General features: G+C 49.7%; 1 protein-coding gene and 1 long non-coding RNA gene across 2 annotated transcripts; one reads left to right on the forward strand and one right to left on the reverse strand.

Annotated features, from left to right (window-relative positions):
- The first annotated feature begins 1,740 nt into the window (after positions 1–1,740).
- On the forward strand, positions 1,741–5,803 carry LOC146421793 (uncharacterized). Its single transcript, XR_014848463.1, has 2 exons — positions 1,741–2,298; positions 2,771–5,803. It is a non-coding gene; the product is annotated as an uncharacterized LOC146421793 (long non-coding RNA).
- A 3,222-nt stretch (positions 5,804–9,025) lies between these two features.
- LOC146421794 (ATPase family AAA domain-containing protein 3-B-like) lies at positions 9,026–16,221 on the reverse strand. The gene is made up of 3 exons (XM_085047065.1): positions 16,032–16,221; positions 15,648–15,756; positions 9,026–9,383 (listed from the first exon to the last, which is right to left on the reverse strand). The coding sequence occupies exons 1-3, from the start codon at positions 16,193–16,195 to the stop codon at positions 9,204–9,206; spliced, it is 453 nt and encodes a 150-aa protein (XP_084903191.1). The 5' UTR covers positions 16,196–16,221; the 3' UTR covers positions 9,026–9,203.
- Positions 16,222–18,103: the final 1,882 nt, after the last annotated feature.

Here is an 18,103-nt window from a genome sequence, read left to right on the forward strand (position 1 = left end):
ATTTTTTTCCCTGATTTTTTGCTTTATTTCCCATCCTGTGGGGGAAGGAAGAGCTGGGAATGGGGAATGGATTTGGTTTTTGTGTTGCTGCCCACTGAAAGCTGCCTTAAAGCAACCCAGATTTTGGGGGAATGGGGCTGGGAGGGCTCAGGTGGCACCTGGCAGGTGGCAGGGCTGGTGTCCCCTCACTGTGGGACACAGAGTTGTGTGACATCTGACTGATGACAAACAGCCTCAGCTGGCAGGAAAGGAGCTGCTGTGCCCCTGGATTTGTAGGGTGAGCCTCAGATCCTGAGCCAAACACCCCAAAACCCTCAGAGTGCAGCCTGAAGGGTCCTGAACAGCCTCATCCTGATCCAAACACCCCAAAATCCTGACTGTGCAGTCAGAACAGCCTCATCCTGCACAGCAAACACCCCAAAACTCTGACTCCTGCACATCAAACACCCCAAAATCCTCACTATGCAGTCAGAACAGCCTCATCCTGCACAGCAAACACCCCAAAATCCTGACTGTGAAGTCTGAGGGTCCTGAACAGCCTCATCAAACACCCCAAAACCCCAAGAATGCAGCCTGAGGGGTCCTGAACAGCCTCGTCCTGCACATCAAACACCCCAAAATTCTGAGAATGCAGCCAGAAAGGTCCTGAACAGCCTCACCAAACACCCCAAAATTCTGACTGTGCAGCCTGAAGGGTCTTGAATAGCCTCATCCTGCACATCAAACTCCCCAAAACTCTGACTGTGCAGTCAGAACAGCCTCATCCTGATCCAAACACCCCAAAACTCTGACTCCTGCACATCAAACACCCCAAAATCCTCACTATGCAGTCAGAACAGCCTTATCCTGCACAGCAAACACCCCAAAATCCTTAGAGTGCAGCCTGAGGGGTTCTGAACAGCCTCATCCTGATCCAAACACCCCAAAATCCTGACTGTGCAGTCAGAACAGCCTCTTCCTGCACATCAAACACCCCAAAATCCTGACTGTGAAGTCTGAGGGTCCTGAACAGCCTCATCCTGCACATCAAAAACTCCAAAATTCTGACTCCTGCACATCAAACACCCCAAAATCCTGAGTCAGAGGGGCTCTGAACAGCCTCATCCTGGTCCAAACACCCCAAAACTCTGACTCTTGCACATCAAACACCCCAAAATCCTGAGAGGTCCTGAAAAGTGTCATCCTGCAAATCAAACTCCCCAAAACTCTGACTGTGCAGTCAGAACAGCCTCATCCTGATCCAAACAACCCAAAACTCTGACTCCTGCACATCAAACACCCCAAAATCCTCAGAGTGCAGCCAGAAAGTCCTGAACAGCCTCATCCTGCACCCCAAAATTCTGACAGTGAAATCTGAGGGGTCCTGAACAGCCTCATCCTGATTCAAACACCCCAAAATCCTGAGAGTGCAGTCTGAGGGTCCTGAACAGCCTCATCCTGCACATCAAACACCCCAAAACCCTGACAGTGCAGCCAGAAAGGTCCTGAACAGCCTCATCCTGCACATCAAACACCCCAAAATCCTGACTGTGCAGTCAGAACAGCCTCATCCTGCACATCAAACACCCCAAAACTCTTGACTCCTGCACATCAAACACCCCAAAATCCTGAGAATGCAGTCTGAGGGGTCCTGAACAGCCTCACCAAACACCCCAAAATCCTGACTGTGCAGTCGGAGGGTCCTGAACAGCCTGGGAGCAATCCACTGGTCTTTAATCCTGATGAAATTTCGGCTGGTTTTGGAGTGTTTCAGCTGGTTTTGGGGTGTTTCAGCTGGTTTTGGGGTGTTTCAGCTGGTTTTGGGGTGTTTCAGATGGTTTTGCAGCTGGTTTGGGGTATTTCAGCTGGTTTTGGTGTAGTGCAGCTGGTTTGGGGGTGTTGCAGCTGGTTTTGCAGCTGTTTTTGGGATATTTCAGCCTGTTTTAGGGTATTTCAGCTGGTTTTGGGATATTTCAGCTGGTTTTAGGGTATTTCAGCTTTTTTTAGGGTATTGCAGCTGGTTTGGGGTATTTTAGCTGTTTTTAGGGTGTTGTAGCTGGTTTTAGGGTGTTGTAGCTGGTTTTAGGGTGTTGCAGCTGGTTTTGGGGTGTTGCAGAGCCACCATCACCCAACATCCCCTTCTCCCCTGCTGCCACCACCCCTCCTGTCCCTGTCCCTGTCCCTGTCCCTGTCCCTGTCCCTGTCCTGTCCCTGTCCCTGTCCCTGTCCCTGTCCCTGTCCCTGTCCCACCTCCTGAGCCCATCCTGCCCTGGGCTGAGCCTCCCCAGCTCTGTCTGGCTCCATGTTCCCTGTCCCCATGTCCCAATGTCCCTGCTGTCCCTGCCAGCCCAGGTGTCCCTGTCCCCATGTCCCCATGTCCCAATGTCCCTGCTGTCCCTGCCAGCCCAGGTGTCCCTGTCCCCATGTCCCCATGTCCCAGTGTCCCTGCTGTCCCTGCCAGCCCAGGTGTCCCTGTCCCCATGTCCCCATGTCCCAGTGTCCCTGCTGTCCCTGCCAGCCCAGGTGTCCCTGTCCCCATGTCCCAATGTCCCTGCTGTCCCTGCCAGCCCAGGTGTCCCTGTCCCCATGTCCCCATGTCCCTGCTGTCCCTGCCAGCCCAGGTGTCCCTGTCCCCATGTCCCCATGTCCCTGCTGTCCCTGCCAGCCCAGGTGTCCCTGTCCCCATGTCCCAGTGTCCCTGCTGTCCCTGCCAGCCCAAGTGTCCCTGTCCCCATGTCCCAATGTCCCTGCTGTCCCTGCCAGCTCAGGTGTCCCTGTCCCCATGTCCCAGTGTCCCTGCTGTCACCACCAGCTCAGGTGTCCCTGTGTCCATGTCCCCATGGCCCAATGTCCCTGCTGTCCCTGCCAGCCCAGGTGTCCCTGTCCCCATGTCCCCATGTCCCAATGTCCCTGCTGTCACCGCCAGCTCCGCTGTCCCTGCTCTGCTGTCCCTCCCGTGGGTTGGTTTGGTTTCTCTCTGCTCCTGGGGAATGTTTTCTCCTCCCAGCCTTGACTTGTTTGTTGTTCTCTCATCCCCTCTCCACACACACACAAAAAAAAACCCAAATCAAACAAAAATCAAAATAAAAATCCCAACCCCAGATGGAAACAACAACAGCAACACCCAAACCAGCAACAACCCCAGGCCAAGAGGAAATTCGGGAGGTTTGGGAGGGAATTTGGCAGCAGGGAGTTGCCACAGCGAGGGCAGGGAGCTGGTCAGAGCCTGGGGAAGGGAAAACAGGGATGGGAGGAGTGGGAAGTGCAGGACAGGGGAGTGGGAGGTGTGGGATCTGTCTCAGCACTCGCCTGCCAGATGCTCTGGGGGAGGCTGCAGGGGGATTTTTGGGGGATATTTTTAGGGCAGAGGCAGCTCGAAGCTCCGTGTGCCTCTTCTGCAGAGCTGGGGTTGGTGCTGGGAGTGTTCTCCTGGGGTTTTTGGTGTCAGGAGCCCTGGCCTGGCTGCCTGCTCGGGGAGGAGAGGTGTGGAACAGCAGGGCTTGAGAAATCCATTGCATCACCCAGCAGCTCCTCCAGAAACCCAAATCCCATCCGCAGCTCTGGCTCTGAATAAACTCCTGGCCAATAGAAACATTAAACAGCAAGAAAGGTCCTCTTTGAGGAGCAGTTTGGGGAGGAGTCTGCTGTGATTCCATCCATCCATCCATGGATGTGTCCTCTCCCTGCTCAGCCAGGGACAAAAATCCCCATAAAAATTCAAATACCAGGAGAGGTTTGGGAAGTTTGGGAGAGATTTGGGAATTCCATGTGATTCCATCCATCCATCCATGGCTGTATCCTCTCCTTGCTCAGCCAGGGACACCTCAGCTGGCCTGTCTAACAAAAATCCCCATAAAAATTCAAATACCAGGAGAGATTTGGGAAATTTGGGAGAGATTTGGGAAGTTTTGGAAGGAGTCTGCTGTGACTCCATCCATCCATCCATCCATGGATGTGTCCTCTCCCTGCTCAGCCAGGGACACCTCAGCTGGCCTGTCTCATCAAAATTCCCATAAAAATTCAAACATCAGGAGAGATTTGGGAAGTTTGGGAGAGATTTGGGAATTCCATGTGATTCCATCCATCCATCCATGGATGTGTCCTCTCCCTGCTCAGCCAGGCACACCTCAGCTGGCTCAGCTCACAGAAATCTCCGTAAAAATCCAAATACCAGGAGAGATTTGGGAAGTTTGGGAAGGATCCTGCTGTGATTCCATCCATCCATCCATGGCTGTGTCCCCTCCCTGCTCAGCCAGGCCCATCACACAAAATTCTCCACAAAAATCCAAACACCAGGAGAGAGCCTGGAATGCTGCCCTGGCTGCTCCCAGCACGGTGGGTTTGGTTACTCTCCCTGCTATTCTACCTCATTTTCTGGTTGCATTTCCAGCTGGGAGAAGGGAATTCCTGACGAAAAGCTGTCACTGGAACATCTCTCTTGGGGAACTGGGAGAGCTGGGATTGTTCATCCTGGGAAAGGATCAGGGCACAGAAATCCCTGTAGGGAAGTGCAAAGAAATGGGATTTTTAGGGGTGTGCAGTGGTGGCCAGAGGCACAGAATGGACCAGGGGGGTTCTGCTGGTCATGCTGGTGGTGCAGAGGGAGGTTGATGCTCAGCTGGGGTGGAGGGAGAGGCTGGAGGAGCTGAGAGGCACAGAGAGCTCAGGCTGACCTCAGATCTCACCTCCCAGCCCTGCTGAACAGCCTGGCAGGGTGGAGAGGTTGGATCACCACTGAGGTGATGAAATTTCTGCATTCAGGGGGTTTGAAAGGTAAAAAGAGCCATGAGAACCTCCCAGAGCAGCTCTGGATGTGAGAGAGCAGAAATTCTTCCACAATTAGAGCATGTGGTGCAAATAGAACCATTTGGATCCATTATTTTCCAGCCTGGTGGGACAGATTTGGGTTCCAGTGAGCAGCAGTGGGATGGGGAGCAGGGAATTTCTGTTGGGCAGGGAAACAGGACTCCCCAGGGTGGAGTGATGATGGGAATTCCCTCAGCCCAGCTCCCTGGGGTGTCCAGGAGGCCATGAAGCAGCAAATAAAATTCCTGAAGAAAACAAACAACTCAAACTCAAAGAGCCAGGTGGCTTCCCTGCAGGTGGGGCAGAGCAGAGGGAAGGTGTGGGTCTGGGCTGTGGGGATCCTGAGTGTCCCTGTGTGTCACCACGTGTCCCCTGCATGTCCCTCCTGTGCCACCTGCACTCCTTTCTTTCCCAAAGGGGTCACCAGGTTTTGTCCCCTCTGGGGATTCCCAGCAGGGTGGCTCAGTCCTCATCTCACACCGAGGCACAGGGGAGCCCTGAACTCAATTTTGGGAGTTTTTCCCACTTGTGAAACACCAGGACAGAGCTCAGAGTGCTGTTTTCCCCCTTTGTTAATCCTCCTTTCCTTTTTTTTTCCTGCACCCAAACCGGTTTGGCATGCAGCAGGCAGGGAGAGGCACAGCACAGACCAGAGAGAGAGAGAAAGAGATGAAACTCTGCTCCGAGTCTAATCACAGAATCATCTCTACCGTGGTTGAAAAGCAATAATGGCTAATTTTTTTACTCACCACACTTGCCCAGGCAGATGTCACCCAGGGTGACAAGTGGCTGGAAGGGTGACAACCTGTGCTGAAGGGAGCAGCTGAAGGTGCAGAGAGCTCGGGGTGGGGGAGGCAATAGCAAAAAAAGCACACTGTGATTTTATTTGGGTCAACGAGTTGAGTGTATTTCAGCCATTCCTTCCCTTTCAACCAGATGTTTGTATAATAGAGAACCAGTTCAGCTCCTGGAACTAAAGCCCGTCCTTTGCTGTTTGTCAGTAAAATAGTTTTTTGCATGTTTTGCATCTGAGTGGTTTTTTTTTTCCCCAACCCTTTGGACCCAGTGCCACCCCCAGGGCAGGGCTGGGGCACAGCAGGTCACCAGGTTTGGGCAGGGAGGGTGACAGGAGGTGCAATCAGGGCTGGGAAGGTGTGGGCAGAGCTGTCCTGATGGATGGAGGAAAGCTGTGTGATTCCCCCCAGGTTAGGTGACATCACTCTGTCCCAGATTCTCACCTGCTTGGCTCGCTGGGATAACAGGGAAGCTCTGAGGTCTGAACCTGATTTTAAAGGAAGAGGAAAGATTTCACTGTTGAATTCGGGGTGCAAAGTCAAAATTCTGTTAAATTCTGGGTGCAAACTCAGAATTCGTTTAAATTCTGGGTGCAAAGCCAAAATTCTGTTAAATTCTGGGTGCAATCTCATAATTCTGTTAAATTCTGGGTGCAAACTGAGAATTCTGTTAAATTCTGGGTGCAAAGTCAGAATTCTGTTAAATTCTGGGTGCAAACCCATAATTCTGTTAAATTCTGGGTGCTAACTCAAAATTCTGTTAAATTCTGGGTGCAAACCCAAAATTCTGTTAAATTCTGGGTGCAAACTCAAAATTCAGTCAAATTCTGGGTGCAAACTCAGAATTCTGTTAAATTCTGGGTGCAAAGTCAAAATTCTGTTAAATTCTGGGTGCAAACTCAAAAATCTGTTAAATTCTGGGTGCAAAGTCAGAATTCTGTTAAATTCTGGGTGCAAACTCCCTCCAGAGAGGAGTCTCTCATTCCCACTGCCTGCAAGGGCAGGAAAAGCAGGAAAAGCAGGAAAAGCAGAGGAATCTCAGGCCTGTGGCACAGAGAAGGACAAGTGGGATCATTTCCCATCCCAGCAGGACTGAAAGCTGCCTGAACCAGATCTTCAGCATCCTCCAGGCTGCTCCTGGCTGGCTCAGAACACTCAGAGCACTGTCTGGGACTCCAGTCCTGCACTGAGGTGTTCATGCAGGACTTGTTCCACCACTCTGGGCACATCTGGGCACATCTGGGCACATCTGGGCACGGCCCAGGCTTGGTGCAGCCAAAGCAGAGCAGAAAATCAACCCCAGCACCCAAGGCAAAGGGTTTAAAAAGATCCTGAGTGTTTCTTCTCCACTCCAAACACAAACCCAGGTGGGCAGGGGAGATTTCCTGGGAGGGGAGCGAGCGATGCTCACATCCCTGTGCTTCCACAGCAGGGATCTCCTCCAGGAATCTCCCCTTCCAAAAGAAATCCTGCCATGGATGGCAGCTGGGAGTAGCCAGAGCTGGCCAGGCTGTAAATCTGTCTGGTGCTGCAGGGCTGAGGCACCAGGAGCACATTTCAGTGGCAGCAGCCAGGAGGGGAGTGATGGATTGCCCACGGATCCATCTGCTCTGGGGTTTGCTCTCCAGTGCAAAATACCATTTTAATAAAGTGCTGTTGGCTCATAACTCAGTGTCAGCAGAGGAGATAACCTCAGCCTGGGGTTGCCATCCTCAGGGCGTGCCTCGAGTGTTAAATAGCTGGGTGTCACCTCCACAGGGACATCAGTCACCCTGACAGCAATGCAGGGACAGATCCTGGGTTTAAATCTTGGATGGGGCAGGAATTAGGGATTACACTTTTCCTTTCCCTTTCCTTTTTTCCTTTCCTTTCCTTTCCTTTTTTCCTTTCCCCTTTCCTTTCCTTTCCTTTCCTTTCCTTTCCTTTCCTTTCCTTTCCTTTCCTTTCCTTTCCTTTCCTTTCCTTTCCTTTCCTTTCCTCCTTTCCTTTCCTTTCCTTTCCTTTCCTTTCCTTTCCTTTCCTTTCCTTTCCTTTCCTTTCCTTTCCTTTCCTTTCCTTTCCTTTCCTTTCTCCTCTCCTTTCCTTTCTCCTCTCCTTTCCCTTTTTCCTTTTTCCTTTCCTTTCCCTTTTTCCTTCTCCTGTCACATCCCACAGGAGCAGCAGCAGTGACAGCAAAGCCAAGGTGGCCAGCAGGCAGCAGGGCACAGAATCACCTCGCTGGTGGCCAGGAGGGACAGGGAGAAGGACAAGGAATGGCTTTGGAAAGCAGGATTAGGAGATTTGGGAGCAACAGAACCAACTGCCCAACATCAGCCCAACAGCCCAGAGCTCACTGGTGTGGAGGGGGAAGTGTGGGAATTTATTTCCTGTGGAAATAAAGTGTGACAATTTACTTCCTGTGGAAATAAAGTGTCACCGAGGCCAAGCACCAGGTGAGGGTCAGAGGGACACACAAGTGGGAACCCCAGCAGAGGAGAGGTTTCTAAAATGCCTCTTCATGTCCTGAAAAAGGAAAATATCAGGGAGATGATGCAGCCTCAGGCAGGGGAGGTTTGCAGGAACTGTCCCCTGCCTGGTCCCCTCAAGGTTCTGTCTGAGGACAGAGTTCTGCTCCTGTCAGGAACATCTCAGAGCTCAGCCAGCCCTGCAATGGACAAAGCCAGGCTGGTGTCACTTCCAGTGTGAGGAGAACAGCTCAGCAAGCTACTCAAGGGCACAGATTTAGGTCAGGCCAGTGTGTGCTGTGGAGCTACAGGAGAGGCCTCAGAGCAGAGCACAGAGTTCAAATCCAGTTCAAACACACAAAAAAAAAAAAATCAGATTTTCTAACTTGTCTCTCATACTCACAGAAGAAGAACAAATGTCATCTCATCAGGGCAGGCTCGTGCTCAGGGCTTGACAATGGCACATTTGCTCAGCTGCTCCAGAAATGCAGCAGAAAATCTGTGCTGCCAGAGCAGCCTGATGGCAGCAGTGGGAGCAAACCAACCCCACTCACCTCTCTCTTCACACCATGCTGGGGCTGTGTGCCCCAAAGGCATCTCCTCAAGGAGAAAAGTGGTTTGCTTGGGGGAAAAAATAGGTGGGGCTGCTCTGAGATGGCCTCTGTTGACTCCAAGTCAAGCAGTAAATCACACCAAACCCACTTTATAAAAATCTAAGCCTGTGAGGGACAACTCAAGAGTGATGCCATCCAGAGATGTGAGCAAGGAGGGATGTCAGGGGCAGGATTTGGGGAAAAAAGGTGAGAAATGCCTCTGCTGGAGCACAAATATAAATGTAAGGGAGTGTCAGGCTAGGACAAGCCCTGGGTTCCTGCAGGCCTTTGTTGCTGGGACACTGCAGAAACGTGAAACGGCTCAGAAAATTTGGGGTTTGTGCCTCTCCAACTTGAGATAGCCTTGTGGCTATCAGGATAGCCACAGAGACCAACACAGCCAGTGGTGTTTCAGCAAAGGATCCTTTAATTCAGTTGCTTCTGCCTTATTTAAACCATTCTTTAAAAAGCTGAGACCCGAGGCAGCACACCCTCCCTGCCCCGAGGGTCACACACTCCACATCTGCTTCCACCAAATCCAGAACACCCTCCCAGGCCCTCGTCCTCACGTGAAGCCTGCAGGCATGTCACACCGGTGTCCCTTTGGGGAAAGGCAGCAGGGGGTTCCTGTCAGTCCCTCTGTTTGCCTCAGCACCTTCTGTTTTCAGCCACTCCATCTTCTGGCGGTGCTGCTGCACGGCGTCAGCCACGCGGGCATCGAGCATGGCCTCGGTCAGCACGCCGTCCTCCGAGGCGTAGGCTGCAGCCTGGGGGGACAAGGACACACACAGGGCTCAGGGCTGGCACCTCCTGCCAGCTGGGAAGGTCTCACACTGCTCCCTCTCTTGTGGGATTTCCCCCACGACGCTCAGAGAGATTGCCAAGCTTTGCCCGCCCGGCTCTGGATTTCTTAGGAGACAAAATCTTTGGTTTCAGAAGAACCAATATGGTCAGGATGAAGCCACTCTCAGCTCGTTTGAATCTCTCCTCTCTGCTCTAGAAGAGCTGAACGTGTGAAGCCAATAAGGTGAAGAGAGGTGGGTGCAGGATGGAGATGGAATGACTCCATCCGAGGCAACAGGGAATGATTTAAACACTTTCACGGCAGAACGAACGTCAGCGCTGGGGGGGATATGGGCAAAGTGGTGCCTCTGAAATGATGTTTAATGTGCTCTGATCCTGTTTTCCTCACACATTCCCTCAGGAAGATCCCCAGCATCAAGCTGTGGCAGTTTCCACCCTGCACTCCAGTGCCCACAGGACCTTCCCTGCTCTCCCCCTCCACTCACACCCCAACCCATCTCTCCAGCAGCACAAACGTGCCACAGCTCCTTGGAGAAAGCTGGAACTCCTGTAATCCCTGCCAAACAGCCCACAGGGGGACAGGACAGTGAGCCACGTGGCAGAGGGACTGTCCCTTGTGCAGGGGACACGCAGGACAGCTGGCACTCCACGGCCACCCTGCAGATGCCAGCACAGCCGGTCCCTGTGAGCAAGGGAAGGATGCTTGTGCTGTCAGCTGCACCCATCTCCACGGTAACAGAGCAGCCCCCAGGCTGCAGATTGCTAAATCTGGTTCCTCCCTCTGCCAGTGCTCCTGGGAGGCTCTGTGCCTCTCCCTGCCTCGTTCCCCAGGATATGGGATGAGGGGTGGGAACCCTGCAGCTCCCCACAGCCACCCTGCCTGTCCCAGAGAGCCCCAGGTCTCTGCCCACATCCACAGAGCCACCCTGGACTGTCACATGCCACAGCCACCCTGCCACCCTGCCTGTCCCAGGGAGCCCCAGGTCTCTGCCCACATCCACAGAGCCACCCTGGACTGTCACATGCCACAGCCACCCTGCCACCCTGCCTGTCCCAGAGAGCCCCAGGTCTCTGCCCACATCCACAGAGCCACCCTGGACTGTCACATGCCAGCCCTGCTGTCTCCTAGCCCAGCCAGGGACATTCACTCTGGCTCCCAGGGCAGGCTGCAGTGCCATTCTGAGGCATCACACCCAGGGCTCCATCCATTATTGATGGTGAAAAACATCAGCTGGAGCAAGGAAGGAGTCTGACAGCAAGAGCAGCACAGAAACAAACTCAAGAGTGACCCTTTGCCACCCCAGTGGTGTCCCAGTGGGGCAGAAGACAAAGCCCAGGATGAGCTGGAATCACCACAGTGCTGTAGGTTATCTGCCCTGTTAGATCAGAGCTACCTCACTGCAGGAGGAATAATTATTTCCAGGAATGAAGAATAATTTCCAGAAATCAGCAAAAGGTTACCCAGGTTGGTTTTCAGGCTCCTCTAACCTTTCCAGCCCTTTTTGGATCACCAAAGATGATCCCTGCACACCTCCCAGAGCTGGCAGGTGCTGGTTTTTCCTGCAAGCAGCAGCAGCAGATCTTTTCCCTGTGCAAACCCTTTGCAATCCTTTTCTCCAGGCAGCACTGACAAGTCAGGCTGATGCTCCAAACTAGGAGTAAACAGTGGCCTCGGGGAGGGAGTGCAGAGGAGGAGGTCTGGAAATAGAGAATTCTGCTCCTGAGCTCTGCACTCCCTGCCTGAGCAGATCCTCAGGCTGCCACTTCCCCAAATTTTAGGAGGAAAGCAGAGCTTCCCCACCCTGCCAAATATTTAAACAGCACCTCTCCCAACCTGCCCTCTCAGCAAAAGGGGCAGAGAGGAAAGATTTTGTTCACAGCTGTCCTGACTCACCCCCTTTACATTTATTTATTATTTTTCCTCGTGGCTCTCAATGCAGCCCCCCTGGGGTGTTTTAAAACGCAGAAAATCCTTCCCTGGGATGCACTTTTGTGCCCAACCCCACCTGGATTCTCTGCAAAAGGGGCACAGTGGAAAGGTTTTGTTCACACCTGCCCTGACTCACCCCCTTTACATTTATTTATTTATCATTTTTTCGCATGGCTCTCAATGCAGCCCCCCTGGGGTGTTTTAAAATGCAGAAAATCCTTCCCTGGGATGCATTTTTGTGCCCAACCCCACCTGGATTCTCTGCAAAAGGGGCACAGTGGAAAGGTTTTGTTCACACCTGCCCTGACTCACCCCCTTTACATTTATTTATTTATCATTTTTTCGCATGGCTCTCAATGCAGCCCCCCTGGGGTGTTTTAAAACGCAGAAAATCCTTCCCTGGGATGCATTTTTGTGCCCAACCCCACCTGGCCTCTCTGCAAAAGGGGCACAGAGGAAAGGTTTTGTTCACAACTGTCCTGACTCACCCCCTTTACATTTATTTATTTTATTTTTTCACGTGGCTCTCAATGCAGCCCCCCGTGGGGTGTTTTAAAATGGAGAAAAAACCAACATTTTTGTGCTTCCAGAGCTCGGAGAGGAAGGATGCTTAGCCTCCCCTCCTCCCTGCCACCGCACAGCCCATCCAGGCCGGTGTGGAACCTCCTGCAAAGCTGTGCAGTTCACGCTCTGTTGATTTTCTCAATGACTTTCTATTTTTAGAAAGCCTTAGGCCCTTGCTGTCAAGAAAGCAAATGGGAGAAGCAGCTGCCCCTTCTGGGAGTAGCTTGCACACACACTAAAATGGTACCAAGCTTCATTTGTATTCATACCTCTGCCTCCTGCCTGGGCAAATTTTTAACCCATTTTCTCCAGTGCAGCAATTCGTGTTTTATCCCTCAAATCTAATTAGGAAATGAGCTGGAAATGAAGTGGTTGGTAGGGATGGAACAGATGACAAGTCCAGCCTGGATGAGCTCATGTTTCATATCTCAGCCAACTCGTGGTTTATTTTCACCTGGCCAGACTCATCTGTAGCCTCTGAATCCCATTTATAATGAAAATAGCCTGATTTAGAAAAAAAAAAAAAAAAAAAAAACACAAAAATCCAACTGCTATTTTTAAAACATAAACAAGGTTCAGGGAGCAAAAAAAATAAAAAAAGGCATTTATGTCAGTGGCATAAAAGGCAAGGAAATGACAGGGAGCTCACACTGGGACATCAAACTCCTGGGAATTCTCCTGAAGCGCTGCCAAAACAATTTTCCAAGATTACAGCTTGGAGGAGCGAAAGGTTGCTTTTTGGTTTTGACATTTCATCTCAAGCACATCAGCGGGTTTCAGCACAGGGCTGGGAAGTCTGAGCACGGCTACAAACCAGAGCTGAGGGGAATTTTTAAGGTGAAAATGCATCTGGGTCCATGCTAGAGCCCTAAAGGAGGGGAATGGAAAAGCACAAGGACAAAAGGGAATGCTCAGTGTTCTGCAGGAGAGATTAAAATGGATTTCTAGCACCAACACCATTAGCTGTGCCAGACAGCAATATTTTTCTCAGTGCTGGAGGTTACACTCTTTGCTTTTCTGCACCTGAATTTTTTTTTTTTCTGTTGGTAAATTCAGGACAGACTGAGGCAGACTGAGACAACAGTGGGTTAGAACTTCATATAAATGACAATTGATGGAAGCCAATCCATCCCAAGCCCAGCTCGTGGTGGGATGAAGCCTCTGGAAGCTGCAGCTATTGAACTGAGATGGTTTTTTTAAAAGGTAATATTGGCAGAAGAATCCAAAAACATCCTCATGGGAAGTGACTGCAAGGGCACAGGGCAGAGTGACAACTGCTGCTGTCCTGGGTTAGTCCTGGGAGAGATGATGGTTGGGATGGTTTCACCTCCTAAATTCAGAATTTCACCTTTTCCTAAACCATCTCTGGGATGCTAAAGCTTCAGAATTTCCCCTTTTCCCAAACCATCTCTGGGATGCTAAAGGAATTTCCCCTTTTCCCAAACCATCTCTGGGATGCTAAAGCTTCAGAATTTCCCCTTTTCCCAAACCATTTCTGGGATGCTAAAGCTTCAGAATTTTCCCTTTTCTCAAACCATCTCTGGGATGCTAAAGCCTCAGAATTTCCCCTTTTCCCAAACCATCTCTGGGATGCTAAAGGAATTCCCCTTTTCCCAAACCATCTCTGGGATGCTAAAGGAATTCCCCTTTTCCCAAACCATCTCTGGGATGCTAAAGCTTCAGAATTTCCCCTTTTCCCAAACCATTTCTGGGATGCTGAAGGAATTTCCCCTTTTCCCAAACCATCTCTGGGATGCTAAAGCTTCAGAATTTCCCCTTTTCCCAAACCATCTCTGGGAAGGAAAGATGATCCTGCTGAGGATCTCAGAGTCTCCAAACTCCACCAGGCAAAACCACCTCCCTGTGGACAGGATTCAAGCTCGACTTTTCCAAAAGGAACATTTTGGAAATTTCACACCAGGGTGGGGTTATGGGGTTTGAATCCTGCAGGACCCACAGCTGGACTTGGGAAAAACCTACAAGCATCATCCAAATCAGGATATTCTGTGATCAGATTATTCCCCACAGCAGGGGCAAGGCAGAATCTTGAATTCAAAGGGAATTAAAAGACCAACAGTGATACATTGATACAAGATATAAAAAATCCAGCTGAGGGAAGCCTGATGGGGATTTTTTTGGAATCAGCTCCTGGTTCCCCCAGCCCCTAGCTCCCCTGCACACTGTAGCTATGCAGTTAACTCGCCTTGCCAGGCTATTTTTAACTCTGCTCAGCTCCCTGACCCAGTTCAGAGCACAGCACCACGGCAAGGAGAGCAGGAAAGCAGGAATTGAGGCAGGAGAACTCTGCCACAAAGGCTTGTTAGCTGCAGCTTTCACCCTGCCAGAGCACTGGAGCAGCCAAAAAAGCACCTACAGGGCATCAGAGCTTGAAATACCAACAGCAGCCAGGAGATGTGGGGTGGAGAGGGAAAAATTCCTGCCTGGAGGGAGTTTTTTTAAAGCCTTTTGGGTGTTTGGTGAGAGCAGAGAGGAGCAAAACTTCCTGCTGCAATTTCCCATCAAACCTTGTTACCAGTGCAGATTTTAAAAAGAAAAGAGGTAGATTTTAAAAAGCTGTCAGGGAATTAGTCACCCCAAGGTTTCCCTTCCTTCAGCATTACTTGGAGGAGAAATGATAAAAGCTGAGGTCGTTCCAGGGGAGTAATGACAACCTTGGTGATAAGGGGTGATCAAAAAGCAAAGGATCATTTATCACCATTTTTTTTTTTTATTCCAGGAAATAGTTGGCAGCAAAGCCTTTTCACAGAGGTGGGGCAGGTGACAGCACCTATTTTGAAATATGATTTGATAGCACAGAAATTATATAGGGAGATTAAGCAGCTGTGTGCTCCCAAAGGAGAAAAATAAAAACTAACAAAATTGGACCTCAGCTCATGACTACTGCAGTTAAAATGGATTTAGATTGGGAAGGATAAATATTTCTGTCCCTTAAAAGGTGGGAAATCAGTGGTAGGAGGAAGGAGATGCACAAACTTTGTAAGATGTTTGTGAGCTGCTAAACGAAATGAAAAAATTTTAAAAACGAAACAAAAAGCCACTTTGTTTTTACAACCCCTGAAAGCAGGCTGACATGAGTAAGTTACATGACACACAAATTGGAGCACATTCCTTCAATTGATCTTTTCTAGGTTGCTTTATGAAAAATACACAACCCAGTAAGAAACTGGCAGCTGTGACAAAACAAGGTAAAAACCTGATTTTAAAAAAACAAAAAAAAAACTCCACTAAAGCTTGCTAAGCATGGGAATAATTGCACTCCAAGTGGCTGCATTTCTTATTTTTATGCATGGAAGAAATACCTATTTCTAATAGAAATACCTATTTGTTTTCAGCTCCATTTCCACAGTTAGTTTTGTTTCTTCAAAAACTCAAGTTGCACTGAAAATGTGTTTAGGACAAAGGAGGGAATGGGGATGGTTTAGTGCCCTAATGAGGGAAAAAACATCAGCCACTTCTGCTTTTTGAGCTGGACCATGAATGTGGCCAGCATGGGTTGCCCAAATTCACTCCAAACTCACCTGATTTACTTAAATTTCCTATTTATGGGATGAGGAATTATGCTGATAACCCAACCTCACCCCAGAGCCAGCAGCATTCTGGTATTACCCCATGGCCATATAAAACTTTCACAAGGAGAGATGATCTGAGACTCCAAAATCAACCCCAAAACCTTGCAGAAAGGGCAAAGGAAGGGAGATAAAGCTCCACTCACCTGCCATGCCACAGCCAGCTGGGAGATCTCCCTGCCAGACATGCCCTCGGTCAGCCTGGCAATCTCTGAGCACTTCTTGCCATAATCAAACTGGGCCAGCTTCAACCTCCTGAAAAGCACAACGACCTTTTGGTTGACATGGAGGAGCCACACCAGGAGTTCCCACAGTTCCCTGCTTGCATCACTGCCTCCTAAATTTTAATGGCACAACAAAGCACAGCACAAAATCCTGGGATGGCAGCGAGACGGCGAGAAGCATCTCTCCAACTTTTGTGCTGCTTGTTCAGAGTGAATTTACAGACAGAACACACAGAAAAGGGGGTGAGGAAAAGCAGCAGGAGGAAGGGAATTCCCCAGGGTGGGAGGGCTGTGAGGAACACTCACTGTTTGCCCTCCGTGGCTGGCTTGAGGACGTGACGGTCGAAGTACATCCTGACGAGTCTCTCGCGCTCCTCCAGCCCGGGCAGGTCGAAGTTCACCATCTCATCTATCCTGTCGTTGATGGCCCAGTCAAACTGCTCGGGCTGGTTGCTTGCTAAAACAAGCATAAACCTGGAATTAGGGAAGAAAAAAAAAAAGAGAGGAAAGGCTGGGAGAAGGATGTAAAGATAAAAATCGATGAAGTCGTCTGAACGTCTGTGGTTGGGATCAAAGATGTTTCATCGCCTGAAAAATAATCCTGAATTCCTCAGGAACAGCTTTGACAGCATCTCAAGCACCACACTAAAATGGGTGCTGGGGTGTTTAGAACACTCTGATGAGTGCAAACCAATGACACAGATGTGTTTCTCCCAGGTCTTGCTGCATTTTGGAGCTGGAAACCCATTTTTTCTTTATTGCTTTGTAATGCTGCTTCCTCCCCGTGCCAATACTTTAATGCTTTAATTGATGTTACCAGTTTAATAGTGCCTAATAATTTGAAATGGGCTTTTAAGCACAGCTATTGGAATATTGATGTCCTTGCTGTCTGTTTGAATCACTGGCTACAAGGGGCTGTGCTCTTCTGCTGTCATTTCTGGAGAGAACTCTGCCAAGCCAAGAGTGTGGCTTTTCTACCAACAAGGAAAACTTCCCCCAAAGCCCTGCAGAAACACAGCCTGGATTAAAGATTGCCTGATATTCAGCCAGCCAGCCATCCTACAAGATGATTTTGGGATGTTTCAAGCAGCAATTCCCAATCCTGGGCTGTGCTGGTGACAATTCCCTGCTGAAGGAACAGCTCTCCTCGGGGTCTCACCAAAGCAGCCCCATTTACATGCCCCATTAGGCTGATTCCAGCAAATCCCACTCATGGATGCAGAACTCCTCCTTGCCCAGAGCAGCAATAAGGCTGCTCAGAAGTAAAAAGCAGTGCATGAATCACCAGGGCATGTTCAGTGTCCTCGAATGGCTCATGGTGGAAATCAGGGCTGAATTCAATCAGAGCTCATTCCAAATGAGAGCTCAGCTGTCCTGAGGGGAGGCAGAGCATCCCAAACACCCCAAAATCACCCCAGAGCTCTGCTGAGGCAATTTAACATCAGGGGAAAGGAAGAACCAACCCCCCTGCCTGTCCCTGATTTGCAGTACAAATATTTATTTGTGGTTATTCTTGTAAACATCATTTAAAAAATAATAATACTAATACTCAATTCAGCTTTATAGAGCAACTCCATATGATAATTTCAGAAGAGATTTGCTCTCCTCTCAAAGGGAAAACCAAGGTTCTTGAAGGTTCAACACCTTCCTTTCTAGCAATTTATTTATTTTGGAAAAGCACATTTTCCCAGGCACCTCCCTGTGACAGAGAAGCTACACACAAATTTTCAGTTATGAAAAATTCAGTTTCAGCTCTAAATGCAGTTAGAGCTGCATTGGTTCTAACAAGTTCAAGATTCCCCAAGGACAGAGAATTCCCTGATTTTGCCCTGAAGACCTTCCAGAATATTTATTTCAATGTCACGAGGTGACTCTAACAAGTCTTTCATTCCAACCTCACTAAGGGGAGTTCATCATTAAAAAACCTCACCTTCCCACATTGAGACAACTTTTCCTTGTTGGCTCAATTGTGAAAGGAGAAGTTTAACAACTGAGTAAAGTTCACACCAAAAAATCAAATATTGTTTGAGAAAGGTGGAGGAAAAGGTCACCTCTCTGTTATGATAGCCAGGAAATGGCTCTGGCTAAGCTAAGCAGTGCTGTGCAGGGAGTCCCCACCAATGTGACAATGACAAAGCCAGCAGGGCTGGGGGGACAGTGACATTCCCACACAGCTCTGGGATCCCACGTGGAGTCAGATGGAAACTCATCTGCCTCAAAGCTCCTTCCCACACAAGCACAAGGTGGGAAGAGGTCACTGGAGAGGAGCAGCAGCTCCAGTAGACACCACTGAAGTGTTTTCCCAGGGAACAGATGAACTCTGAGTTCTCCTCTGTGGCAATAATTTTCATGGAGTTTGTATAAACAGCAATTTGCCA

This window comes from Lichenostomus cassidix, unplaced genomic scaffold (genome assembly GCF_008360975.1).
Source record: "Lichenostomus cassidix isolate B80296 unplaced genomic scaffold, HeHo_3.0 HiC_scaffold_801, whole genome shotgun sequence".
Classification (NCBI taxonomy): Eukaryota; Metazoa; Chordata; class Aves; order Passeriformes; family Meliphagidae; genus Lichenostomus; species Lichenostomus cassidix.

What these genes read in the sequence shown, in the direction of transcription:
- LOC146421794 (XM_085047065.1), bottom strand. Translation starts at nt 16,195, where the DNA reads ATGCTTGTTTTAGCAAGCAACCAGCCCGAGCAGTTTGACTGGGCCATC. An exon ending in CCAGCCACGGAGGGCAAACA is followed by an intron (nt 15,757 to 16,031) that starts GTGAGTGTTCCT and finishes TGTGCTTTTCAG; the next exon opens with GAGGTTGAAGCTGGCCCAGT. An exon ending in AGCTGGCTGTGGCATGGCAG is followed by an intron (nt 9,384 to 15,647) that starts GTGAGTGGAGCT and finishes TTGTCCCCCCAG; the next exon opens with GCTGCAGCCTACGCCTCGGA.